Genomic DNA, 26,969 nt, shown 5'->3' with positions numbered 1-26,969 from the left:
TCCAATAACTAACCCTACAGAAATGGAGATCTATGAACTAATTCAGAATAATCCTCTCAAAGGTGTTTAGTAAACTATAAGAACACACAGCCAACTAAACAAAATCAGAAAAACAATGTATGAACAAAACAAGAAATTTAATAAAGAGAAACTAAAAGAAAAAAAAATCAAACAAATGAGAGCTGAGAAAAAATTACTGATCTAAAGAATTAAACAGAGAGCTTCCAAAGCAAAGTCAACTATGCAGAAAAAGCAGTTGTGGGCTAGAGGACAGGACATTTGAAATTATCCAGTCACAGAAACAGAAAAAAAGAATGAAAAAGAGTGAAGAAAGCCTATGGGACTTACGGATCATCATCAAATGATACAGTATCTGCATTATGGGAATCTCAAAAGGAGAAGAGAAAGAGAAAGGCACAGAAAGTATAAAGCAATAAGAGACTTAAAGCAATGAGATGAAAGTATAAAGTATAAAAAGGAAGTATAAAGCAATAAGAGACTTAAAGCAGTAAGTCCCAAATGTAGGAAGAAAAATGGACATCCAGATCCACGAAGCCCACAGGACCCCAAACAGGGCTATGTTGAGACATATTAAATTGTCAAAAATCAAGACAAAGAATTTTGAAAGCAGCAAGAGAGAAGGGAGAAGTTACATACAAGAAAACCCCCATAAGACTATCTGTGGAATTCTCAATAGAAACTTTTTAGGCCAGGAGAGAAGGGGATGGCATATTTAAAATACTGAAAGGAAAAAACCGTCAACCCAAAATACTATATCTGTCAAAACTGCCCTTCAGAAATGAAGGAGAGATATAGACTTTCCAAAATAAACGCTGAGGGAGTTCACCACCATTAAGACCTGCCTTACAAGGAAAGTTACAGGGAGTTATTTGAGTAGAAGCAAAAGGTGCTAATTAACATTGTAAAAACATATGAAGGTAATGTAAAACTCACTGGTAACAATAAACATACAAAGTCTGCTTTTCTAATATGGTGCTGTGTAATTCACTTATGACTTTAGTAGTTAAAAAATAAATTAAAAAGAACCAAAACTGCAATAACCTGTTATTGGAAACACAATATAAAAAAGTATGTAAACTGTAACATCAATAACCTAAAATGTAAAAGGGAGAAGTGAAAGTGTAAAATTTATGAATGTTATTGAAGCTATCAGTTTAAAATAGAATGTTATAGCTGTTATTTTTGTTTTTGTTTTTTAAATTAGGCTCTACACCCATCATGGAGCCCAATGTGGGGTTTGAACTCATGACCCTGAGATCAAGACTTGAGTGGAGATCAAGAGTTGGATGCTTAACCGACTGAACTATCCAGGCACCCTGAATGTTATAGTTTTAAAGATATTTTATGTAAGCCTTATGATAACTACAAGGGAAAAACATGAAGTAGATACATAAAAATGATACTCAAAGTATGCTGATACCAAATATCATCAAATTTTAAAAGAAGATAGAAGAATAAGGACCAAGCAGAACAACAGATCTACAAAATGGTCTGAAAACTATGAACAAATGGCAGTAAGTCCTTATCCATGGATAATTAAGTGTAAATGGATTAAACTTTCCAACCAAAGACATAGAATGACTGAATGGACAAAAACAAGATCTAAAAATCGGCTGCCTACAAGAGATTCACATTAGTTTTAGAGATACAGACTGAGAGTGAAGGGATGAAAAAGATATACCAGACTTTGAACGAAAAGTGGTAGAGGGACACCTGGGTGGCTCAGTCATTAAGCCTCTGACTTCGGCTCAGGTCATGATCCCAGGGTCCTGGGATCGAGTCCTGCATTGGGCTCCCTGCTCAGCGGGGAGCCTGCTCCTCCCTCTCCCTCTGCCTCTCACCTGCTTGTGCTCTCTCTGTCAAATAAATAAATAAATAAAATCTTAAAAAAAAAACCCCAAAAAACAAAAAGTGGTAGAAAGAGATGACAAAGGTCATTATATAATGATAAAAGGGTCAATCCATCAAGAAGATAAAACATTTGTAACTATTTATGCAACCAACATGGGAGCACCTAAATATATAAAGCAAATACTAATAGAACTAAAAGAAATAACAGCAATACAATAATAGTTGGAAGACTTTAATATCACAGTCTTAACAATGGGGAGATCATTCAGAGAATAAATAAATAGCAATTTGAACAACACTACAGACCAAATGGACTCAACAGACATATACAGAACATATCCAACAAAAGCAAAATATACATTCTTCTCATGACTACAAGGAAAATTTTCTAGGAGAGATCATATGTTAAGTCATAAAACAAGTCTTAGTATGATTCAAGAAGAAATCATACTCAGTATCTTCTCTAACCAAAATGGTATGAAAGTAGAAATCAACAACAGGAGGAAAAGTGGAAAAGTCATGGGAACATGGAAGTTAAACATCACTCTCATGAACAACCAATGTAACAAATCAGAAATTGAAGGGGAAATGAAAAAGTATCTTGAGACAAATGAAAATGGAAACACAACATATTGAACTTACAGGATGTAGCAAAAGCAGTTTAAAGAGGGAAGTTTATAGCTATAAATGCATACATCAAGGAAACAGAAAGATCCTAAATAAGAACCTAAATTTACACCTCACGGAACTAGAAAAAGAAGACCAAAGTCCAAAGTTAGCAGAAGGAAGGAAACAATAAAGATGATTTAAATACAAAGAAGTAATAAAAATAGTAGGGAAAAATGTGGAAGAAATTTTTTTTTAACATCAGAGACTAAAGGAGGCCATCCTAAGTCTGGCTAAATTTTTAGGATTCTGTTAAGTGGGAAAGATAATTAGAACAAGAAACCTATGATGTCTCATTGATTCCTACAATCTCTCATTGATTCTTACAGTGTTCAGTTCTACCACCTCAAGCAAACCAAGATAGCAAAGAGGAAATTTCAACCTATATAATAGACTTGGAGGCATCTCAAGAGGTCCCTCCCCAACAGAAGCCAAAGCAGGTACTCCATGAGCTCCTGCATTACTGTGGAAATGCTGTCTCCTAACCACAAAAGAATGACATAAGTTGTTTAGTGAAACAAGGGTAAAGTGTTCTATTGACAATAGGAGTATTTGGTGGTGGGAAAAGAGAAGTAGTTACCCAATGTCGATGGATATCGCTGAGGAGAGACAAATTGAATGCACAGATGTTATATATTAAGTTCAGTAAAATGGTATTGGATTTCTACTCTTATCTTGACAATGGTGGCGCTGAAAGTACTGAAATGTCTTCTGGGTCAAAAATCCATCCACCTAGTGCCTGCCTATATTTTGTTAAGGGACTGTCGATGGACAAGAGAATATCAGGAGGACAGTATTAGTTTTAGGGATTCCAGCACTAAGGACAGGAACTCAGAAACTATAGAAGAAGAGACTGAATTAGACTAGATAAAGATCTGTATTTCTCAACAGTCAAAATACAGCACATAAATCAAAAGGAAAAAAATATTTGTATCATATCCATACGAGCTAATTACCCCAGTTTGACTGTTTTGGTGCTCCTACAAATCAATAAGAAAATAGAAAAATGGCAAAAGACACAAATAGGCAATTGTAATAAGTGTGAAATATGTTCAAGTTGAGAAAAAGATTGCAAATAGGAAAAAAAGTTTTCACTTGTTCATTTAAAATATTGATAAACTTAATACATAAGCAGTTTAATTTATAAAGGTTAAAATAATATATACATAAAATAGGACAAAAAAACCCACGAGAAATATCAGTGACAAACCATACAAAAAGACAATTGCTTTAATAATATATATATTAAACAAGCTATTTTTTCATCTTTCAAATGGTAAAGATTTTAAAACAATGATGTTTTGGGAAAATGCATATGTTCATACATTGCTGAGGAGCTTTTAACTGGTGCAAGTTTTCTGAAGGAAAATTTGTCAATATATATATCAAAAGTTAAAAGAAAAACCCACACAATTTGTGCAGCAAAAATGGCACCTTTAAAACTATAGCCCAAGGAAATGTTTAAATTGTTCTCTGAGTTGTGGGATTATGGGTATATCATTTTCTGTGTATTTCTGTATTTTCCAAAATTTTTTGCAATGCATATGGATTTTAATTAAAAAAGGGAAAAAAAGCCAAAGTAATGTTATGTATATAATGGGGGAAATAATTTCCTTTTTTTTTTTTTTAAAGCTTTAAAACCGCACAAAAACAAATAATTTCCTTGCCAATGTGGTAATTCCTCTCACCTTTAGAAGCATTTGTTAATAGTCTGAAGAATTTAAAATCAAATGTGCTTTGAAAAATGAAAACGGATGTAGGCTTTAAGTGGCAAAAGACAGACTGAGAGAGAAATAACACTATCTCAAGGAAAAAAAAATCTTTCCTACATACACATTTTAAAATGAAAAATCAAATACCTTGACGCAGTCTATTAGCCAAACCAAGGCTGCCACAATATGTGGCCATGTATGAGGGGCCCCCACTGTATACATGGAGCTTTTGGATAATGCAAAAGGATACCTATGAAAAGTTAGGAAAAAAAAAATAGAAGCCAACAATGTTAATTTTGTGAAAATAAGGCTAAATTAGGCAAGAAGTTACATTAGAAAAATTCCACATATACTCCAACAGTCTTGGCTTGTTTAGAAGTAAGATATTTATTAAGATTTTGTCCTTGGTCATCTGACTCTGAAATGATTTTGTGTATTTTTTGGTTTCTTCTCTTTGTACGTATATCCCTAACACTGCAGAACTTGATTTACAACCAATATGTTGGACTTCTCTCCTAAAAGATTGTTTGTTCCCTCAAATTCAATGTACTCCAAATAAGCCACATATGTATACTCTTCATCCTCAAATCCATCCCTCCCTGTATTTACTCTACACAGCCATTCTTGACTTCATCCCACCCCATTTTCTCCAGGCCTCCAATCCTATCTTTTTTGCTTCTATAAAATCTGTGGTATCCAGCCCATTCTAGCTATTCCTCATCACTTCAGTATTTGGAAAGCCTTATGAACTATCTTCTATAGTTCAGTAATAACCTCCAAACAGTGGTTTTTCTTGCCTTTTAAATTTATCCTAAGATACACTGCCCACAGTGACCATCTTAAAATATATGATTTCTCTCACTCAGAATCTTTACAAATCAATTGAGTCTGATTCTTTTCTGTGTTCCAACAATCTCTTAAGGCTAATAAGAAATATAACATACAAACCCAAGATCTTTAAAGATTCTTGGAACCTCTTCTTCAAACTTTGTGTCAGGAAGTTCATACGAAGGGCACAGGAAGCCATAAAGAAAAGTGAAGATCTTTAGGAAGTCTTTAACAGAAGGAGCTTGTAGAGATTTCATGGATACACTATATGCATAACCATTTTCTGTAAGAAACTACAATAATTTTTATGAAACATCAAACATTTTATAACAGAAAAATTATTGGAAAACACTTAAGAGAATATAAAATACCTCACAGAGTTGTCGAATACACTGCTGAATGAATGCTTTGTCATTAAGTGGTCGTGGGTCCTTGATTTTTTCAGAACTGGAAAATATACCAAATTGACTATTCCGGGATCCAGGTCCACTAGTTCTGAAAATAGAAACAGTCAGTCAAAACTATTTCAGTCTGTGGTCAAGTCTAAATTATTTCAAGGTGATTTTATATTTTACTAGCAGCAACAAACATTAAAGTTCAATTCTTTTCTCTTATTCAAAGCAGAGAAAAAGAGCAAATAATGATAACTATAAAATGAGGTAGGAAGAAAAATGCACTGTGGTGCGTTGCATTCCTAATACATACACTATCACCTAAGAATGTGTATTTTGAATCCACTAGATCTTCTGTACAACCATTCTCCAAGTCTATTCAGTAACCCAAGTCCTTTCGCCATCCTTTTTAGGCTTCCACGATTGCTCCTCCACTCCTAACCCTTTCATTTACCATCATTTCCTGCGGGAAAATTGTTTTTGAGATGTTAAAATGGGTAGTGTATGCTTTTTCTCTTGAACATTTTTGTGTCATGCAAAATTATGTATCTGATTTTTTTTTTTTAAGATTTATTTATTGACAGAGAGAGAGAGAGACAACGAGAGAGGGAACACAAGCAGGGGGAGTGGGAAAGGGAGAAGCAGGCTTCCCACCGAGCAGGGAGCCCGATGTGGGGCTTGATCCCAGGACCCTGGGATCATGACCTGAGCCGAAGGCAGATGCTTAACGACTGAGCCACCCAGGTGCTCCTATGTATTTAATTGTTATTTACCATAAATTTACATGGTGCAACTTTTTAGTCATTAATGGATATAACATATGTGTTCCATTCTAAGCCCTTCCTCTGCAAAACAAAACTTAATTTGTTTGTATTTTTATACTGGTTTCTTTTGCCTAACTTTGTGGCCTGATTTAGCTACCAACTGCAGTTTATTAAATATCCTTAGAATAACAATTTTCCTTATTGAACAGATGCCACAAAACTAAGTTGCAATGAACACTGCTGTAGTATCTGAACTCTGTTCATCAGAGCTCTATTTGTCCCTGCAAGTTTGCTTACTGCTTTCAACTTCTCTCCTGCCAAACGCTCTAAAAGTTCTTTAGCTTGGGCCCTCTCACTCCACAGCCCAGATTGGCTGTTTTAGAATTTGCTAATTTGAGAAACACTTTTCTACATACTGCTATTACTTAATCTTTATTTATTTATTTTTTACCCAAAAGGAATACATGTATAGACTCAGCTTTATTCTACACAGAACTGCACTGTTAGATATCTTTTTAAATTATAAGAGATTTCCCTAACCAATCAAAATACTGCATCATTCAATTTATAGCTTAAGAGCACAGGGTCCAGTATCAGAGTCTGTGGTTTCAAATTCTGTCTTAAAATTACTTAACCTCTCTGTGCTTCAATTCCTTTTCTATAAAATGGATACAATAATAATATCTATTCATAGGGCAGTTGTGAGGATTAATTAAATGAGTTAATACAGACAAAGCACTTATAACAACGTCTGGCTTATAAAAATGCTCAGCAAATGTTAGATTTTATAGTAATTATCATCATTATCTCTGAAGTTCACCACTGAGAAGAGTTACATTACAAAAATGCCTTAAGATTTTTCACCAACTGGAATGAATACCAGAAAGAGCTTAATTTGGTTTCAAGGCAAAGACTTTTCATAAGGTTACAAACATTTCATCTCTAAATATTTTCAAAACAATTGAACAGGTTTGCCTTAAAACAGTTATATTTTGTTTTGGTGAGATAAAAGAACAAATTATTTTTTCAATTTTGGGGTTGATCATTCCTTAAAAAATAAATTTTATTGAGGTGTAATTTGCTTAGAGTAAAATGTACCTGTTTAAAATGTACAGTATGATGAGGTTTGACAACGTATATACCTGTGCAATCTCTGCCACAATGAAGACATAAAGATACTGAACATTTTCATCATCGCAAAAGTTTTTTACTCTTTAACAGTCAATCCTTGCCCCACCTTCAGCACAGGCAACCACTGATCTATGTTAGACAGTGGTTCTCAAAGTGTGATCTTGGGGATCTGAGAAGACAAAGCTATTTTCATACTGATAAACTAAGATGTTATTTGCCCCTTTCATTCTCATTTTCTCATGAGTGTACATTGGAGTTTTTCAGAGGCTGTCTACATGATGTATGATATTTTAACAGATTGAATGTGGAAGCTGATATGAGAAGCTAGCTATCTTCTATTTAGCCAGATGTTAAAGAGATTTGCAAAAATGTAAAACATCACTTTTTTTACTGAAATACTTGTTTTTGGGAAAAAAATTCTTTTAAGTTAAAGGCATATTATTTTTGTTAACACGTAAGGGGTTATTATTTTACATTCAATGAATACATAATTAAAAACTTTCCAGTTTTAATTTCTAATATGGTTAATATCCATAAATACAGCCCACAAAATGAAAGCTCTTTGGAATCTTAATATTTAAGAGTATAAAAAAGCCTGGGACTAAACTGTTGAACTAGATGATGGTTCCTCCGAATTTTAAAATGCTATGATTCCATATTATCTGAAAGCTAGGTATAGAATTTTCAATCAACTCTTCACTTACAACATGAAATAGTGGTCTGAATGTGCTGATATATCTCTTAGCACTATCTAAAACAGATATAACCATTTCACCATTTAAAACGGAAGAAAGCTAGCTTTTAACTTTCTTTTGTAAGGGATCATGCCATCCTATTTTTTTAAGAATCCCTTCATTAAAACTAATAAAAAATATCATTACCTTTTACCAAACACAGAGGCTTTTCTTTCAGATGTGGGTTTGTTTATATTCAACTTTCCAAAGGCTGGTTTCTCTTTGCTTTAACAAAATGAAAAGAACAAACTTTAAAAAATAAATATAAAAAAATATTAGTTTAAGAAATTTTTGGAAATATGTTGGAACTAGCACCTCTTTCCCATTACCTATAAAAATAATTCAGAATCATGAAAATTTTTAGTAGCAATCACAGCTGTTACAATGGGATAGGCTAACACCATGCACGAGTAATAATGCTAAAATGTTAAGAAAGCAGAAAAAAACCATATCTACATTCTCATTTCAATTATTTTAACGTATGTACATTTATGGATAACCTTAAAGGAAAAAAATTTAAAAATAGGTATCTTCAATCATAGGATGATAGCTACATTTAACAATTTTCTTTTAAGGCCTACTCTATTAGAATGCAGCTACACCTAAGAACATACATTATGTAAATAACAAACCTAAAACATTGCCAATGTCAGCCTTTTAGTTTTCAATATAATTCAAGACATAAATCTTTTAGTGCATGTAATGTGTAACAATACAAAAAATTTCTGATTTCAGAAGTTAAAGACACAAATAATTCAAATTTCTAAAAGTAGCTGAGGCTTATACAATGTAAACCTAAGTAATTTAAGTACAGTTAGCAAGTAACTCGTACCTTGGTATCAGAGGATTGATATAGCCCTCAGTGGCTTACAAACAGCCTTCTCTTAATTAGAACAAACTCACAGAGAAAAACTAGTTTATGATAGTATAATTATATACCCTTTTCCAGTGAATATTGAGAAAACAGTTTGGAGAAGTGGTTCTGTAGGTTCTTCTAAACTGCAGCTTATCATTGAGCAAATAATAACCGACAATTTTGCCAATTGGATATACTTCAGTAAATTCAAAGTTCTAGCAATAAGCCTGCTCAAATAAGCAGGTCTAGGATAAAGGAGGAAAATAAGAAAGAGTGCTGAAAGGGAATTAACAATCCTTTTCAGGGGTTGTTGGCAAAATATGTAGCTTTGGAAATTTAAGGAACAAATGAGATAAAACACAACTAATAACATGCCAATTTTTAGCCTTCATTAACCCAAATTAGGTACCACTGTGAACAAACAATATTCATAAGAACATCACTCATAGTATATTTTTGTGTTAATCATCTTTACAGATTTCTTTGTCCAAAATGGTAACGCATGAGGTACTTACGTTTGAGGGGTATGGAGGCCTTGTTTATTGAAATCCTGAGACCTTAAATCCTGCATGGAGAGGCGGCCAGCACCACCGGTGGAAACTGAACTGCGCTTCATGCTTACTACCTGCATTCATGAATTCAGTATTAAAACATCTTTCCAGATATAGATGCTACATTAAGCACCAACTGTTATCTTCATCCTCAAAGAGAAAACAGCCAAGTTCCACTGTTTCTTCAAGATAATCTTTTCCTGGGCCCTTTTGTTCATATAAGGTGAAGTTCTCATTTGCAGGGAATGTGTACTTAACTTCATTTAAAAATATTCAACACACACGAATATTGACTAACTGCCTACCATGTACACCTGAGTGTGCAAGGAAATTGAAATGACACAATGATAAATAAGGTATAATTTCTGCCTTCACATATCTACAGTAGTTAAAGCCCTGAAACCTAACCCTGATCACCTTACTGCTGTTGGCTGCACCTTTTCATTGGGAAAGTCAGAGGTTATCTGACAAGAACTACCTCAAGATGTTTTCTTTACTTTGGTCTTAGAGAATACAGCTATTCTGTTTTCTTTTCCTAACATCCATCCCTCTTGCTCTGTCCTTAACCCACTGTTTCCCATTTATATTAAATTAGTGCCCCTTTTACTTCAATCTCCCTTCCAACAAGGATCAGTTATCTGGTCCACAAAATGGTCTACAGTTTATGTCTCAAAATTAACATTTCATTTCCTTCATACCTACTGAAACAGTTGCCTCCTAGAATACTCATGACTGACAAATCTTTTGATCCTATCTCATCTTTGTGGCATTAGACACTATACACCTAGATCTCTCAGGTTCTGTCTTGGTTTCCAGCGAAGTGGACATTTGTGGTTATCCTGTCACTTCTCTGGGTTCTCCTTTGTCTTTTAAACTGATTACACTCTTTCTACATGGTATGGCCACCTATTTCTTTTACTTTATACATTTCTGCTATCCATTCAACTTTCCCATTCACCTATACGTGCACTCCAAATCTCCACTTAAAATGTAATTTAAGATTAAGACTTTCCTACACGCCCACTAGTATCTCAAACGCCACACCTCAAACCGTTCTTCATCTTGTCCCTCCTCTCCCTGCTCCCATCAATTCTTCCCCTCTCCTCCCTCCAGACTCTGCTCCCCACCAGTGTGCCCCTAGGTCCTCCTCTTCTCCCTTGGAAGTCACTGTCTGTAGAAATTTATTGTACTCCGGGAAACTAGCGCCTCGCACAGACTCGGCCCGGAGGCCTCTCAAAATAGTAGACTAAAACGTTGTCAGGGCCGCTAAATCTAAGGTGTTGGCGCCATCGCTTTCTCCCTTGAGAACAGTTCTACCGGCACAAAATTAACTCAAAGTCATTAGTTACCTTTCTTCCAGTTTCGTGACACAACCCAGGGACCGAATTTCTGGAACCCGTGCAACTACTCACCGGGCAGGACAGCACCCGCCAAAACACCCAACTCCTCCCTGCACCCGCCGGCGCAGTTCGAATTTTAAAATCTCCGCTGGCGTCTGCGTCATCACGTACGTCGAACGCGTGCGCAACTCTTACGCGCCGCTCCCCGTCGCGGGAATTCTGCGTAATGCTGGCGTCCTGTCGTCTCACTCAGCACACTGGCATGTCTGGTAAGTGCGAGCGTCTCCTACAAAGTCTGGTCGGTTTTCCTAAAGTTAACGCTGAAGAGACTGGCGCTGTACGTCTCTGAGTAGCTGACAGAGCTCTCCAAATCGCCCTGGAAACACCTTTTCCGTACAGCAACATGGCCGCGCCCGTTGGGTCGTAGAAAAAGAAATTTTCTTTGCCATGAAAGTGGCGTCTTTCATGACCACGGTGTAGAGGGTTGTTTCTTTCATAATGCAAGTCTGGGAGACGTCGTGCAGTTTTTCTGAAAGGGGAAACGGTGAGGTAGGAGATAGTGACTGCTGAGTGTGGGTGTACCTGGCTTCGAGGATCCCGGTGTGGCTGCCGCTAGGGTTTCATGGTCCTCTAGTGGTGGTCACCGAGTGAAGCTACGAGGAACCCAAGGGGGTGAGGGGTGGAGGTTCGGGTGTGAAAGGGAGAGGTAGGAAAGGGAGAGAGAGGGGGAGAGAGAGAGAGAGAGAGAGAAAGAGAGTTTAAGCACAGTTTACTTTGCTAAAAAAGGACTTCCCTGCTTCCCTGAGTTTGAACTCAAAGACATGTACTGCCCAGTACCTGGAGAGTGGTGGGGGTGGGAGAAAAGCTTTGAGCCAAAGTCCTGATACTGATTCTTGGAGCAGTTTTGCAGTTACCTACAATTGTAATTTTGGGCACGTCACCTTTTCTGAGTTTCAGTCTTCTTGACTAAATTTCCTGCTTTCACTAGCCATTACATTACCTCCTCACCACAAGTGGTGACTCTGAAAGGAGGGCCAATACCAGGATTACCATCACTAATAGCATTTGTTTGAACAGTTGCTATGTGTCAGGCACTGCACAGCATTTCATGTAGATTATCTCATTTAATTCTCTAAACTGCCTCCTGAGATGTCATAAACAATGATGAATTTGAGACTCTGTAGTAAGAGTAAATAACTTGACCATGGTCATACTGCTAACACTACATGGAGTTAGAAGTTTGGTTCTAAATGCTATGACTAGCTGTGCTGTTAAATACTTATTCTGTCCCCCCTGTTAGGTTCTCCATTATACTAGATTTAGTAGGCAATACCCAGAACTTTACCATTGTTTTTTTTTTTTTGGTAAAAAGATAAGGAAGTTTTGAAAAAACATAGTTGCTGAAGGAGGACTGCTCAGAACCAATAACCTTGCAATTTTGTTAGGGTTTGGTACTTCTGAAATCTGTTAAAATTGCATCGTTCTTAGCCTAGACCAGTCTTTCATTTTATGTTTTTTAGTACTCCGTTGGTAGAGTGGTTAAGTATGGCAGTGTTAATGGGCTGACTTATTGCGGCAAATGTGCTTTGAAAAAACAGGAGCTGACCTCTCTGTGACCTCTCTATGTTTATGTCATTAAAAGGATGAATTCACATAGGTAATGTAGTATTCTTTGCTTTGACAGGATACTCTCACCTTTAAGAATTGAATGACTTCCTGACTTGGAGGATGTGGACCTAGTGGCTAGATTAAAAGCGAACAGGAGGTTGTGTGGAGGTCCCAGGAAGATAAGAGGATTCAATTGGGATTCCAGAAATAAGATCACATTTTCATTCTCTTTTGCTAAATTGGCTGAAAAATTAGAATTATCAACCCTGTAATTAAAAGTTTATATTAAAACATTACATTTTTCCTTAACATATCACGAATGTCAGATTCTCTTTTGTGTATATGTTAAGTTTATATACTTGCACATGAAATCTACCTGTGTATGTGAAGTATATTTTTATTGAAATGCAGGACATTTAAGAAGTTAATCTGGAAAATTGGGTTTTACATCTAGACTCTCATTTCCAGAGTTTTTTTTTTTTCTTTCTTTTTTAAGAGAAGAGAATGTCTGTGGTGCACCAGCTGTCACCAGGATGGTTACTAGATCATCTTTCTTTCATTAACAACATAAACTATCAACTTCACCAACATCATGAGCCTTGTTGCAGTAAAAATGAGCCCACTTCATCTGTCCACTTTGATTTTCTTCAAATGGGTTCTTTGATCTCTTTGGGAACCTCTGCTACCGTTATTGCTTTTGACTCTACCACTAAGCCAGATAATGATGCCAGAGGAAATTGCGAAATCTTCATACAGAGATATGTTTTTCGATCTGAGCTATTTAATGTCACCAAACCTTATATAACTCCAGTTGTTCACAAAGAATGCCAACAAAGGAATGAAAAGGAAGATCCAATGGATGGTATTAAAGAAGAAAACCGCATTTCTATTATTGGGAAGGTAGAAAGTTTTAATACATTTCTATTTTTCTGCAGAACATGCAGAAGTTTATTATTCCAATATCTTCTAATTTACTAAGTCTAAAAAACAATCCATAAAGCATAGGAAGGCTTTAGTTATAGCCAATGTAATTTTTAACTCTTTCCTAATGTTCTACCATTCTTAGAAGACCAGATGCATATTTCAAAAGTAAGCAAAGTTTGCTCAAAAGTGAATGCTCTGTAAATTAAACAAAACTAAACAACAATAACAAAAAACCCTTTCTGCTTACTCATTTGTATTAATCGCATGTTTTTACAATTGTTTTTGTTCAACAACATGCTGCTTTGTCTGCAAAATCCTAAAGCAGTTTATGGATTTTGGGAGATTCTTAGAGAACTGTCTATTGGGGATAAGCTCATATAATGAAGTTTGCAAGAAGCGTGATATTTCATAAAGTTTTTAATAATAAAAGTAGAAAGCTACTATAGAAAATTGTATATGTTCTTAAAGCTTATGTATTTGTGTATACACTGGTGCAGTCTTTTGGTGAAGTTTCAAGAATGCTATACAGGATCAATAATTATGTTTTAATACTTTTTATGTTTCTGAAGAGTTCAGAGGTGATTATACAAAGTCCATTTCAGATAGATTATATTAACATTTTCTTTGTTAGAGATAGGAATAACTTTGTTACTCACCCACAAATGTTTGAGATCTTTCTGTGTGCTGTTGTACATATAGGGATGAAACAAGATAAACATAATTGGTACCCTCATGGATCTTACAATTGAGATCCATGAAGAAAGATATTAAATAAGAAAGCATGTTGAGAATTAGAATAAGGCAAGTGATAGGGATAATTTACTACATTGTTCTAGTTTCCTGAAGTAGAACTTTTAATATTCTTATAATTTCTTCTGTCTTTCTTTTCCCTTGGACAAATACTTATTGACCATTTGCTGTGTGTCAGGCATAAGAAAGAAAATATATAATGTCTGAGATTTCAGTAAAATAGTATATAGATTATTTATCAATACTATTACTAATTCAGAAAAATAATAACAAGCATTTACAGTTTACTAAGTATGGGCATCTTTTAATGTTTTCACTTATGTTGGGTAAATTTCTCATTTTAATATGGAAAAATATAGATGGGTGTATGTAATGAGTTATCTTGACAAAACTTACCTTAATTCTGATATGCTAAGGCAAATTGTACAATTAGCTTAATCTTCAGTCCATTTATTTATTCAGCCAGCAAACATTTATTGTTAGCCTGCTGGGAGTATGCTACCATGTAAGCACTGGTGTTTCAGCAATAAGAGGTATAAAGTCCCTGCTTTATTTTGCACTGTTTTACATGTTCCTTTCTATGCAGTTGTTAGACACAGAACAATGTTAGTATATTTGATTTGTACCTAGCCCTCAGATCAATCATAAAGAGCTATTGAAAGTGTACTGGATTTTTTTTTTTAACGATAGTATATGCATAGTTCATCTCCTCAGAAATGAAGTTGAGAATTGTACAATATATATCAACTGATAGATGATACTAGTAACTTTATACAGTGTCACAGTTTTCTTGTGTTCCATGGATGCCTGTGCTGCATTTTATCATTGGTACTAGCTCTTATTAATAGCAGATAAGGCTTAGGTGACCTTACATCACTTATTAAGCTTGTAATAATAATAATAATAATAAATAGTAATTTAAAAAAAAAGTCCCCAATTTTTTTATTTGGAAAGCTTATTTCCTTAGTCCATACACTTTTCACTGATTTTGACCTTACTAGTCAGTTAAGCTCTTAAAGACAGATACACACTAAGGAAAATGTGATAAAAAAGAAATACTAATATATTTTAAAATATCAGTATTGTGATAGATGGCAACATAATTTTCTTCCTGTAATTTACTCTTTAGAAGCGTAAAAGATGTGTTGTTTTCAATCAAGGTGAATTGGATGCTATGGAATATCATACAAAGGTAAGGTGTAAAATGTTCATTATGACATTGGAAGATCAATGTGAAGTAGTATAAAACAATATAAATAAGGATGTTCTTAAAAATTAAACAATTATTTTCATCAAAGTTAGAATTTAATAGTGGAGTGATTTTTTTTTTTCTTTTATGATTTCTGGATTTTTGAGTCATAATTAAAAAGGTATTTCTTCTTCCAGGCTCTAAAAGAATTTTCCCATGGGAAAAAAATGAAAGAATTTTTCCATGTTTTTTTCTAGGATATTATTTCATTTCACATTTATATCTTTGATTCATTTAGATTTCATTGTGGTGTGAAGTGTGAGTTACACATACACATACGTATTTGAGTTTATTTCTGGATTTATGACTTAATTTGTTTATCTTCCAGTCTCTTCATGTTTTATAACATGAGTATGTTTTAATATTTGGTATGCTTACCCTTCCTTTTATCTGAATTTCTCTTTTACAGAATTTTTCTGTTTTGTTTGCTTGTTTATTTTCCCACATGAATTTCCCATTAGGATCAGTTTAATTCTGGTTAGAAAAAAGAAGCAATTGGAATTTTTATGGCATCAAGTTAAATTTATAAATTAAATTAGGGCCTACTGACATCGTTAAGATGTTGATAACACAAATATGTTCTTAACATTTGTTTCAGTTTCTATTGTCATTCCATAAGATTTTCTTTATAAAAGTCTTGCCAATTTCTTAAGTTGCTGTGGTTTTTTTTTTTTTTTTCTTTTAATCTCTGGGGTTTTCCAGTTCATATTTATAACTCCTGAAAATAGAAATACTTTATATTATAGCTTTCCAATTATTTTATCTCTAATTTACTTCTCATTTGTAAATGTATAGGCTGGAAAATACAATATTAAATCATATTTATGACAGTGTATATCCTTGTCTTGTTCCTGACTCAGTGGGGATGATTTCATTACTAAGCATAATACTGGCTTTTGGACTGACCTGCAAATAGCATGTAAGGAAGTTTCCATCTGTTCTTTTTTATTACCTTTTAAAAAAAATATTGATTTATTTGAGAGAGTGTAAGAGAGTGAGCATGAGCTGGGGCGTGGTGGGGGGAAGTGAGGAGGGGGAGCAGAGGGAGAGGGAAGAGGGAACCTGATGTGGGGCTCAATCCTAGGACCCCGGGACCATGACCTGAGCCGAGGGCAGACGCTTAACTGACTGAACCACCCAGGCACCCCCTATCTGTTCTTATTTATTGTTATTATCAAACATAGTTATTGAATTTTATGAAATGTTTTTTAAGCATCTGTGGAGATTGAATGGGTGATTTTTCTACTAATATTTCCCTTTGATTTTTCCTCATGTGTAACCATCCTTGTGTTTGTAGTATATATTCCAGATGACCAGCTGTCAGTGCCTCTCCTCACTCAGAGATGCATGGTAAATTGTCTCCCCTTTGCCTGGTGAATCATGAGGTTTCTCAGTCTGAATATTTGGAAACGGGCACCATTCTTGGCCCTTTGGGAACTCCCTGCACTATTTCTTCTGTCTTTTGGGTAGTTCTTTTCCTGGTCTTGGATAATTCCCTCATACACTTAAGCACATCCGTACTTAGGGGAATTTCTCCAGTGTGACTGCCTACAGATTGCATAGTTCTCTGTCTGGGTAGCTCTTTTCTGTCTGGTACTCTGTCCTGTGAATTCTTGTCTTGACCTCTCTATATTCTCTGCTTTGTCTACTCAGCTCTGGATTTTTCCTAGGCTCTGTTCAGATTCTTCTTTCTTTTGGCCTGGAAATTTTCTAGGCAGTTGCCTGGGGCAGTCATATGATTTTATGATTACTTACCTATGATTTCTTTCATTGTCCTTTATTGCCTGATGTCCTGTGTCTTGAAAGCTGTTGTTCCTGAGACTCCATCTTTGTTGAAAATAGAAGTCTTTGGCTGCTTTGAATATTTTTTCTTTATCATTGATGTTTAGCAATTTGATTATGATGTTCCTTAATGCAGTTTTCCCCTCCTCCTCTGTTTGTTGAGCTTGAATCTATGAATTAATAGTTTCAGCAAGTTTGGAAATTTTTTTGGCCATTACCTCCTCAAATATTTTTTCTGTCCTCTTCATTTTGGACACTTTTATTATGTTATTTTCAAGTGCACTAATCTTTTCTTCTTCAATACCTGCTGTTACTACAACCTAGTATGTATTTCCTTTTTGCATTGAACAGGCATACCTTGTTTTATTGTGCTTTGCTTTATTGCACTTTGCAGATATCACACTTCTTAAAAAATGAAAGTTTGTGGCAACCCTGCATCAAGCAAGTCTTATCAGTGCCATTTTTCCAACAGCATTTGCTCACTTTGTGTCTCTGTGTCACATTTAGATAATTCTTGCAGTATTTTAAACTTTTTTGTTATTATAACATTTGTCATGGTGATCTGTGATGAGTGATCTTTGATATTACTATTGTAATTGTTTTGGGGCACCACAAGCTGCACACATATAAGATGGCAAACTTAATTGATAAATGTTGTGTGCTCTCACTCCTCCACCAACCAGCCATTCCCCTGTCTCTCTCCCTCTCCTTGGGCCTCCCTATTGCCTGAGATACAGCAGTCTTGAAATTAGGTTAATTAATAACCCTGTAGTTGCCTCCAAGTGTTCAAGTGAAAGGAAAAGTTGCATGTCTCATACTTTAAAATTTTTTTTAAAGATTTTATTTATTAGAAGTGAGTGAGAGAGAGAGAGCATGAGCAGGGGAAGGGGCAGGGGGGAAGCAGAAACCCTGCTGAGCAGGGAGCCTGATGCAGGGCTCCAATCCCAGGACCCTGGGATCATGACCTGAGCCAAAGGCAGATGCTTAAATGACTGAGCCACCCAGGTGCCCCTATTTTTTTTTTTTTTTTGAGAGTGAGTGGGGCGAGGAGGGGGGGAAGGGTAGAGGGAGAGAGAGAATCTTAAACAGGCTCCATGGCCAGCACGGAGCCCAACTTGGGGCTCGATCTCATGACCCTGAGATCATGACCTGAGCTGAAATCAAGAGTTGGATGCTTAACCACCTGAGCCACCCAGGAACCTCAACATGTCTTATGCTTTAAATCAAAAGCTGGAAATGATTAAGTTCAGTGAAGAAGGCAGATCAAAAGCCCCATGCACCAAAGTGTTAGTGAAATTATGAATGCAGAGCAAAAGTTCTTGAAGGAAATTTAAAGTGCTAACCCAATGAACATATGAATGATAAGTGAAATCAGCCTTATTGCTGATATGGAGAAAGTTTGAGTGGTCTGGTTAGAAGATTGAACCAGCCACAACATTCCCTTAAGCCAAAGCCTAATCCAGAGCAAAGCCCTAACTCTCTTCAGTTCTATGAAAGCTGAAAAGATGTGTGAGGAAGTTGTAGAAGAGTTTGAAGCTGGCAGAGGTTGGTTCATGAGGTTTAAGAAGCTGTCTGTATAACATCAAAAGTGCAAGGTGAAACAGCAAGAGCTGATGTAGAAGCCGCAGCAAGTGATCCAGATGACATAGCTAAGATCATTACTGAAGGTGGCTACACTAAACAGATTTTCAATATAGACAAAACAGTCTTCTATTGGAAAAAGATGCCATCTAGGAATTTCATAACTAGATAGGAGAATGCCTAACTTCAAAGTTTGAGAGAACAGGCTGACTCTTGCTAGGGGCTAATGAAGCTGGTGACTTTAAGTTGAAGTCAGTGCTCATTTACTATTCTGAAAATTCTACGGCCCTTAAGAATTATGCTAAATTGGGGCACTTGGTGGCTCAGTTGGTTAAGCATCCGACTCTTGATTTCAGCTTGGGTCGTGATCTCGGGGTCCTGGGATCAAGCCCTGTGTTAGGCTCCGCACTCAGCAGGGAGTCTGCTTGAGGATTTTCTCCCTCTCCCTCTGCCTCTCTCTCTGCTAATGCTCTCTCTTTCTCTAATATAAATAAATAAATCTTTAAAAAAAACTATGCTGAATTTACTATGTGTTTGCTCTATAGGTGGAGCAACAAAGCCTGGATGACAGCACATCTGTTTACAACATGGTTTACTGAATCTTTTAAATCCACTGTTGAGACCCACTGCTCAGAAAAAAAGATTCCTTTCAAAATAGTACTTATTATTTTTAATAATGCACCTGGTGACCCAAGAGCTCTGATGGAGATATATAGTTAGATGTATGTTGTTTCCATGCCTGCTCACACAAAATCCATTTGACAGCTCATGGATCAAGGAATAATTTTGACTCAAGTCTTATTATTGAAGAAATACATTTCATAGGGCTATAACTTCCACAGACAGTGGTTCCTCTGATGGATCTGGGCACAAAGTCAATGGAAAGTCTTCTGGAAAAGTTTTACTATTCTAGATGCCATTAAGAACATTTGTGATTTGGGGCACCTGGGTGGCTCAGATGGTTGAGTGTCTTCCTTTGGCTCTGGTCATGATCTCCAGGTCCTGGAATTGGGCCCCGCATCGGGCTCCCGGCTCAGTGGGGAGTCTGCTTCGCCCTTTCTCTCTGCCTTTCCCCCTGCTCCTGCTCTGTCTGTCTCTCCCTCAAATGAATAAATAAGAAAATCTTAAAAAAACCCACAAACATTTGTGATTCATGGGAAGAGGTCCAAGTGTCAACATTACCGGGAGTGTGAAAGAAGTTGATTCCAACTCTAAGGGATGACCTTGAGGGGTTCCAGACTTCAGTGGAGGAAGTCACTGCAGGTGTGGTGGAAACAGCAAGAGAACTAAAATTAGAAGTGGAGCCGGAAGATGTGACCAAACTGCTGCAAACTCATGATAAAGCTTTAGTGGATGAGGGGTTGCTTCTGATGGACTAACAAAGAAAGTTGTTCCTTCAGGTGGAAACTACTCCTGGTGATGATGCTGTGAACATTGTTGAAGTGAACAACAGAGGACTTAGAATATTCCATAAACTGAGTTGGCAAAGTAGCAACAGGGTTTGAGAGTATTGACTCCCAGTTTGGAAAGAAGTTCTACTGCAGGTAAAATGTTATCAAACAGCATTCATGCTACAGAGAAATCGTTCATGAAAGGAAGAGTCAATTAATGTGACAAACTTCTTCATTGTTTTATTTTAAAAAATTGCCATGGCTACCTCAGCCTTCAGCAGCCACCACCCTGAGTCAACAGCTATCAACACAGAGGCAAGACCCTCCACCCACAAAAAGAATATGACTTGCTGAAATTTCAGATAGTAGTTTGCATTTTTTAGCAATAAGGTATTTTTAAGTTAAGGTATATACATTGTTTTAAAGGATGTAATGCTATCGAATCTTTAATAGACTATGGTACAGTGTAAATATAACTTTTATTTGCACTGGGAAACCAGAAAATTAATTTGACTCACTTTATTGCAATAGTCACTTCATTGTGGTGGCCTGGAACTAAACCCCCAGTTTCCTGTATGGGATTAGGAATTTTTATTTTTAACAACCTCGAGGTGATTCCAATGGAGGTAGTCCAAATACCGTATTTTGAGAAAGACTGCACCAAGGAGGGGCGAAAAAGGTAATGATTATAGAAAAGAATATATAGTCTGATTTATAAAATATAGGCAAATCTTTTGCAGCTTACAGCCCTTGCCTTCAAATGACTGATTTTACTGTGATAACTTGACTTTATTCCAGTGGTCCAGAACCTAACCCACAGTATTTCTGTGGTATGCAGTTTGTTTCTCTAGAAGCTCAATTTTTTTTAGTAGTTTTGTGTTTCTTTAACATTCTTATTTTTTTCTGTACATTTTTGAACATATGAATATGGTTATGATAAGTGCCTTATTATATTTTTCTACTTTTGTTCCTAATCTTTTAAATGGGCTGCAAGTAAACCTATCCAGCCTTTTCTACTGTTTGTTCATCTCTGTTATTCCTGTATGTTTCTATTGAGTGATTATTTCTCCATAATGTGTTGCATTTTCCTGCTTCTTTATATATCTGGTAATTTTTTATTTTCTGTAAGACATTTCAGTTTTAGCTTTTTGAGTACTACGTATTTTCATATTCCTATAAATATTCTTGAACTTTGTTCTTGGACAAAGTTACTTTGAAACTGTTTGATCCTTTTGTGACTTTCTTTTAAAGTTTTGAAGCTTGTTTTAAGGTTTTTTAGTTAGGACCAGAGCAGTCTTTACAGCTATTTTTTCCGCCACTCATGAGGCAATACCCCTATGAGTCGTCCACCTGATGCCTTGTAAATTAGGAGAGTTTCCATTCTGGCTGGTGGGATCGCTGTTCCCAGCCCTGTGTGAGCTCTGTGGATTGTTCTCTGATCATTTGACATCATTTCTTTCCCTGACCTTGGGGAGACTTGAGTGGACCTTCCTGCAGCTTTTAAGAACTCTCTCTCTCTGCAGCTCTCTCCTCTTTGGTATCCTGCCCTGCAAACTCTAGCTGCTTTGACCTTTTCAGACTTCCAGCTGCATCCTCTCAACTCAGAGACTGTTGGACTCTGAATGGGTCTCCTTTGCTGCACTGCCGCCTGCAAACCTTTTCAAGGCAGTAAGCTGGAACAATCCTTTGTTTTTCCTTTTTTAGGGACCAGTATTTTTCACTACTTGACATCTAACTCAGATAGCCTTTTAAAAAAATTACACTTTATACTTTTTTAAAAAAGTAATGTCTGATGAAAAGTTAAATCTGACCTCTGGTATTGCATCTTGCCCAGAAGTGGAACTTAGATTTTAATTTTCTAATTATTGTATTTTTGCAAAACTTTGTTTATATGTTCATTTAACAGTTACTTTTTTTCTTTACAATTTAAGAAATATAAATTCAAAGGTAAGTTTATTTTAAAATTAGATCACTAGGAAAATTTAATATTAAATGTGATTTAAACTTAGTTTGCTTTATAGATTAGAAATTCTGCTTTCTCCTAGAAACATTCATGTTATCAAATTCATATTTATTTATTTATTTCAAATTCATCTTAATACATTTTTAAGAATGTGTTTTATATGTGTATTGTTTGGTTATTTAATTTTAAGTGAATTTATGAAGTTTGTTTTATTCCAAATTTAAGAAACAGCAATTTGAAGGTATACTCACACATTCTTGCCTTTACATTTTATCATAAAATTATTTTAGCTTTAAAACATTAATTTCAGGGGTGCCTGGGTGGGTGGCTCAGTTGTTAAGCATCTGCCTTCGGCTTAGGTCGTGGTACCAGGGTCCTGGGATCGAGCCTCACATCAGGCTCTCTGCTCAGCTGGGAGCCTGCTTCTCCCTCTCCCACTCCCCCTGCTTGTGCTCTCTCGTTGTGTCTCTCTGTCAAATAAATAAAATCTTTAAAAAGAAATAAAATACTGATTTCAATCCATAAGTTCAAATATTCAAAGTATAGTAAGAATTTCATTATTTAGAGAATTGTCTTAATGTAAATGGTTTTTTAATGTATCCTTACAAATTTTTCTTACAGATCAGGGGACTGATTTTGGATGGCTCTTCAGAGTTAATCCAAGAAGGTCTCAAAAGTGGCTTTCTTCATCCACTTTCTGAAAAATGGGACAAGTGTAGTGAGCCCATTACTTTACCACTTGATACCTGCAATTTGTCAGAATTATGTACAATGGCAAAGCATTTGCCTTCTCTGAATGAAATGGATCTTCAGGCATTACAATTGATGGAAGAAGATATGTCTGTTACAGAACAGGATTTATTTTCACGGGTTGTTGAAAACAACTCTAGCTTTACAAAAATGATTACTTTAATGGGACAGAAATACCTGGTGCCACCAAAAAGCAGTTTTCTTTTGTCTGACATTTCTTGCATGCATCCACTTCTGAACTGTAAGTAATTACTATGTTATTAGAAAAATATAATTTTTTTGTGGCCTTGGAAGTCAAGAGCTAGTCTGAATGCTGAATGTGGGTCAGCAGTATGAGGATAGAATAAATGCTTAATTTTCTCTATGATTTTTTCTTTTAAATTTAATTTTAAAGTTCTGACTTTTGGTTTAAAAACATTTAAAAAATTTGAAAAAAATAAAAAATAAGACTAATGAACAAAGGGTCAAAAAGTAATTGGTCCCCATGAAAGCAAATGTAATTGCTGCTCTGTACTTAAGAATTCACGATATAATTGGGCTTGGCCAAACAATTTTATTTAACTTTTCTTTATAGCAAAGTAGGAACACTTCAGATATGAATATTAACACCATGGCCTTTTAGGTTACATTTTAAGCTAGTGTTACAGTTTATTGTCTAAAATTTCTTGAAATATTTTCTTGTATAATGTCAACAAAATTTAAAGATTGAAGTCCACATTCATATACACCATTTAGAATTTAGATTCTAAAACTTAACTGTTAATCTTTGAGCTAGTCACTTCACAAAACTGAGCCTCAGTTTCCTAGTTTATAAAATAGTTATGATAATAATCTACTTCTGAAGGTCATTTTGAAGATTAAATGAATTAATCTGCATCAATTGCTTATCAGGGATTTTTATGTATTTAATAAGTCATAATATTCTAAGAAATGAGGTAGGAAAGAAATGTATTGATGAAATTTAATTTAATATGCTCTTGTTTTTTGGATATTTAATATAAAAATTTTAAGTTATTAAATGACATAGTTCATTAAGGAAAAGCTTCTTTTAATTGCTATCAAGCCATGTCAAGCCATGAGTGGTTATTCATGTCACAGTGTCATAAATTCTTCAGGGTAAATGACAGGATTATAAACTAATGGGAAAATTATGTTATATTTGAACATTGTTTTCTGTTCTTTTTTATTTTTGTCACTTTAATAGTTTAAAAACCATTACTTCCTCATTTTAATTAGCACTCTTTTGATTACTTGTGAAATTGTACATTTACCAAAATATAGCTATGTTTATAAAAGCAGAAGGGACAGCTCTTCCTTATAGTAAAATTCCAGTTAATAAATGTAGGTGGAATGATAGAACTAGAAAGTTTCTATTTGGCAAACAACATAATAATTAGATTTCAAAATAATAGGTGAAAAGATGAGACAGGAGATATTTGCACAGTCTTAAAGTATCTCTTTACAAGATACTTATTAATTACAAAGTGAAAACTGGAGAAACCTGGTAGACAACCCTTTAACCAAATGATTAAAGATAGTATCACCAATAATGAGACATTTTGACATCTTGTATTTCCTGATTACTTGGTAGTAGTCTTGCCAAACATTAATAATCTAAACTTAATCACGAGGAAATACCAAACCCAAATTAAGAGACATTCTATAAAATAACTGGCCAGTAGTCTTCAAAGTGTCAAGGTCATGAGTGACAAAGACTGAGGAACTTTCCCAGATTGGAAGAGATTGAGGAGACATGGCAATTAGATGCAGTGTGTGATCCTGCTTTGGATCCTGGGTCGGAAAAAAAGACACCTGTAGACAATTGAGGAAGTTTTATTATGGTCAGTGTGTCAGTTTTAAGATAAATTATTTCAAAACGAAGCTTAAAAAAATTAAGCAAAAAATGAAAACAAAACAAAACAAAAATCCCATTTAGGTTTGAAAGGACCATATTAACATGGCTGTCAAGACATAAAGGGCATTTACAAATGATTGGTGTCCAGCTAAGTGAGCTGTAGTTATTTTCAGGTAGTCTTTGCAAAAATAGCAATAGGTAAACTTATGTTAAAATCCCCGTGGTACTAAATTATAAGGGAAACCTCAGTTTTTTTAGATTAAATTATTTTATTTGAATAAATGTTGTAAATCCTTTTGTTGCATTCCATTATATTTGTGTCTGTAGTCAATGCACTTTAGTTTCTAAAGTGATCACTTACAGAAGGTAGGTATTTTCTGAAATTGTGTGTGTGTTTTCAGGTAGGAAAACATATGATGTAATTGTAATGGATCCACCATGGCAGAACAAATCAGTTAAAAGAAGTAACAGGTAAGTGTAAATAAATTGTCTATTAGATACACCTTGGTTTTTTTTATTTTTTCCCTTCAGTTTCCAGCATGGACCCAACGTGGGGCCTGAACTCAACGAACCTGAGATCAAGAACTGAGCTGAGACCAAGAGTTAGGTGCTTAACTGACTGAACCACCCAGGCACCCCATCCTTTTCTAAAAACTGTTGTCCTTTTTACATTCTGGTTACATTACTAAAAGCATTACTTTGAGATGTAGGTTGTCTGAAACTACTAAAGTATTTTCACTTCAATTTTTAATTCCCCTGATTAGGTAATTCTCTTGCTGTAGAATGACGTATGGGTATAAGAACGTCACAAGTAATATACTTATTAATGATTGAGGTTACTGACTGAGCCAGTTCAGGGATATTTCTGTAACACCAAAGGACAACATTTTTCCTTCCTTTGATATCACATTTTAAAGTTTAAAAATATGTGTCAGAATATGGGCATACCTTGTTTTATTGTGCTTTACTTTATTGTACTTTGCAGATATTGCCTTTTTAAAAAATAATTGAAGGTTTGTGGCAACCCTGCATTGAGCACATCTGTTGGCACCATTTTCCAATAGTATTTGCTCACTTTATGTCATATTTTGCAATATTTCAAACTTTTTCATTATTATATTTGTTTTAGTGATCTGTGACAGATTATGACTCACTGAAAGCTCAGATGATGGTTAGCATTTTTTAGCAATGAAGTAAGTATGTTGTTTTTTTAGACATAATGCTATTGCATACTTAGTTGACTACAGTATAGTGTAAACATAACTGTTACATGCACTGGGAAGCCCCAAAATTAATTTGACTTACTTTATTAAAGTAATATTAGCTTTGTTGTGGTGGTCTGGAACTGAACTGCAGTATCTCTGAGGCATGCCTGTATAGTTTTCCTTAGTAGCTGCTATGAATGAATTTGTATAATCCATCTTAAATTTGTTTTATGTCACCTTTTTTGTTTATGTCACATCTTAATCAGTTCAATTAATTTCTGAGAGGACATTTCCTTTTTTTTTAATTTTATTTTATTGTGTTATGTTAATCACCATACATTACATCATTAGTTTTTGATATAGTGTTCCATGATTCATTGTTTGTGTATAACACCCAGGGCTCCATTCAATACGTGCCCTCTTTAATACCCATCACCAGGCTGACCCAACCCCCCACCCTCCTCCCCTCAGGAACCCTCAGTTTGTTTCTCAGAGTCCATAGTCTCTCATGGTTCATCTCCCCCTCCGATTTCCCCCCCTTCATTTTTCCCTTCCTACTATCTTCTTTTTTTCTTTTTTTTTAACATAGAATGGATTATTTGTTTTAGAGGTACAGGTCTGTGATTCATCAGTCTTACACAATTCACAGCGCTCACTATAGCACATACCCTCCCCAGTGTCCATCACCCAGCCACCCCATCCCTCCCACCCCCAACACTCCAGCAACCCTCAATTTGTTTCCCGAGATTAAGAATTCCTCATATCAGTGAGATCATATCATACATGTCTTTCTCTGATTGACTTATTTCGCTCAGCATAACACCATCCAATTCCATCCATGTCGTTGCAAATGGCAAGATCTCATTCCTTTTGATGGCTGCATAATATTCCATTGTATATATATACTACATCTTCTTGATCCATTCATCTGTTGATGTCCATCTTGGCTCTTTCCATAGTTTGGCTATTGTGGACATTACTGCTGTAAACATCGGTGTGCACATACCCCTTTGGATCCCTACATTTGTATCACTGGGGTAAATACCCAGTAGTGCAATTGCTGGG

General features: G+C 35.5%; 2 protein-coding genes across 5 annotated transcripts in view; one reads left to right on the top strand and one right to left on the bottom strand.

Annotated features, from left to right (window-relative positions):
• NDC80 (NDC80 kinetochore complex component) overlaps positions 1-10,987 on the bottom strand; it is a 64,912-nt gene extending 53,925 nt beyond the window's left edge. Inside the window, exons 1-6 of the mRNA XM_025886507.2 lie at positions 10,856-10,987; positions 9,471-9,580; positions 8,247-8,324; positions 5,450-5,573; positions 5,199-5,371; positions 4,398-4,500 (exon numbers count right to left, since the gene is read on the bottom strand). Coding sequence (XP_025742292.1) covers positions 4,398-4,500; positions 5,199-5,371; positions 5,450-5,573; positions 8,247-8,324; positions 9,471-9,571 — 579 coding nt within the window. The 5' untranslated portion in view covers positions 9,572-9,580; positions 10,856-10,987. The remainder of the gene's footprint in view (positions 1-4,397; positions 4,501-5,198; positions 5,372-5,449; positions 5,574-8,246; positions 8,325-9,470; positions 9,581-10,855) is intronic.
• Positions 10,988-11,050: 63 nt separating this feature from the next.
• METTL4 (methyltransferase 4, N6-adenosine) overlaps positions 11,051-26,969 on the top strand; it is a 159,378-nt gene continuing 143,459 nt past the window's right edge. For 3 of the 4 annotated variants that reach the window (XM_073898455.1, XM_073898458.1, XM_025886675.2), the window contains exons 1-5: positions 11,051-11,115; positions 12,531-13,354; positions 15,258-15,320; positions 22,716-23,085; positions 25,101-25,170. In XM_073898455.1, coding sequence (XP_073754556.1) covers positions 12,959-13,354; positions 15,258-15,320; positions 22,716-23,085; positions 25,101-25,170 — 899 coding nt within the window. In that variant the 5' untranslated portion in view covers positions 11,051-11,115; positions 12,531-12,958. Of the gene's footprint in view, positions 11,116-11,257; positions 11,396-12,530; positions 13,355-15,257; positions 15,321-22,715; positions 23,086-25,100; positions 25,171-26,969 lie in introns of those variants that run through there. The other variant, XM_073898457.1, reaches the window with a different exon arrangement.

Source organism: Callorhinus ursinus, unplaced genomic scaffold (assembly GCF_003265705.2).
Source record: "Callorhinus ursinus isolate GAN/ISIS: 27379988/994484 unplaced genomic scaffold, GSC_fseal_2.0 scaffold11, whole genome shotgun sequence".
NCBI classification, from domain to species: domain Eukaryota; kingdom Metazoa; phylum Chordata; class Mammalia; order Carnivora; family Otariidae; genus Callorhinus; species Callorhinus ursinus.
The sequence above is the reverse complement of the archived record's forward strand: the minus strand, read 5'-3'. Positions and strand labels throughout refer to the sequence as shown.